At 35.4% G+C, this 1,089-nt stretch overlaps 1 protein-coding gene across 1 annotated transcript in view; it reads right to left on the bottom strand.

The window, feature by feature from the left end:
- LOC119585361 (nucleoprotein TPR-like) overlaps window positions 1–1,089 on the bottom strand; it is a 37,633-nt gene that overhangs the window by 29,252 nt on the left and 7,292 nt on the right. The window contains exons 6-7 of the mRNA XM_037934031.1: window positions 351–569; window positions 17–232 (exon numbers count right to left, since the gene is read on the bottom strand). Coding sequence (XP_037789959.1) covers window positions 17–232; window positions 351–569 — 435 coding nt within the window. The remainder of the gene's footprint in view (window positions 1–16; window positions 233–350; window positions 570–1,089) is intronic.

The following is a 1,089-nucleotide window of genomic DNA, read 5'->3' as shown; positions in this document are numbered from 1 at the left end:
AAAATTCTCTACTGACCATCAAAGACTCAATCTTATTGTCAGAAAGCCTTTGTTTCTCTTGTAGCGGTTCAATCTGCTTTTCCAAAGATTCATATTTTGCCTTGAATTCAGTGATGGTGTTTTGCATGCCTTCTTTCTCTTCACGAAGGAGACGGTTGCTGTCTGCCAGGGCATCCATTGTGTGGACCTTCCTAAGAAGTTCTCCATATCGTCCTGCACTATCTAGTGAGGCCTGGAGAGAAAGAATAAAACCAGTTCTCACAGGGTTTGTAAGGACAGATCATCAGTCTATTAGATTAGGGAACAAGATGATAATCCTTTTAGTTTAAAACCACCTCCAGATCACATACTTGGCTCTTTTCTCTTTCTTCTGATAGGCTCTTTGTAACCTGTTCTATCTGTGACTCCAAGATCTTTTTCTGAGCAATCAGCCTCTGTACCTCAGCCAAGGCCACCTCACACTTTCCGGCAGCTACATCTCGCTCCCTTCTAAGGTATTTGATGACTTCTCGTAACTGATCTGAGGATCTAGCTTCATCCTCAGTGAAGGAGGCATTGGGATTATCAGCCTGAAATAGAGTAAAGTAGGAATGAGAAATCATTTAGAAATTCTAAAATGACCAAATAAATAACTCAATATAGCACGGAATATGAATATGCTTTTTCTTTCCAAAATGTTTAATTTTCCACTCATTCTTTTCATCTTTATAATATTAATTATTATTTTCTCTGATTCACAATATGACTGAAAGTCAAACTATACCAAGATTTTTTGTAAAATGTTTCTGAATTTGAAACAAATCTCCAGAAATACGGCAGTATTACTTTAATATATATATATATGGAATATTCCCATTAAAAAATTTTTTTTTTTTAATCACATCACGTGTTTCAGTAACAAATACGGGATCTAGGTCATAATTTCTTCTCTTAACAATGTTAATCAACAATGATCTATTAAACTTCTGCTTTCCTGGAATGCTGATTCTATGGCTACTTTTTACCCCCATTGCTTATAAGTTTGTAATTACAATTTTCTTCCTTTATGTTGCATTCTGAGTAGAAAGTATACTAGTTTGGGTATCGATA

This window comes from Penaeus monodon, chromosome 19, assembly GCF_015228065.2.
Source record: "Penaeus monodon isolate SGIC_2016 chromosome 19, NSTDA_Pmon_1, whole genome shotgun sequence".
NCBI lineage: Eukaryota > Metazoa > Arthropoda > Malacostraca > Decapoda > Penaeidae > Penaeus > Penaeus monodon.
The sequence above is the reverse complement of the archived record's forward strand: the minus strand, read 5'-3'. Positions and strand labels throughout refer to the sequence as shown.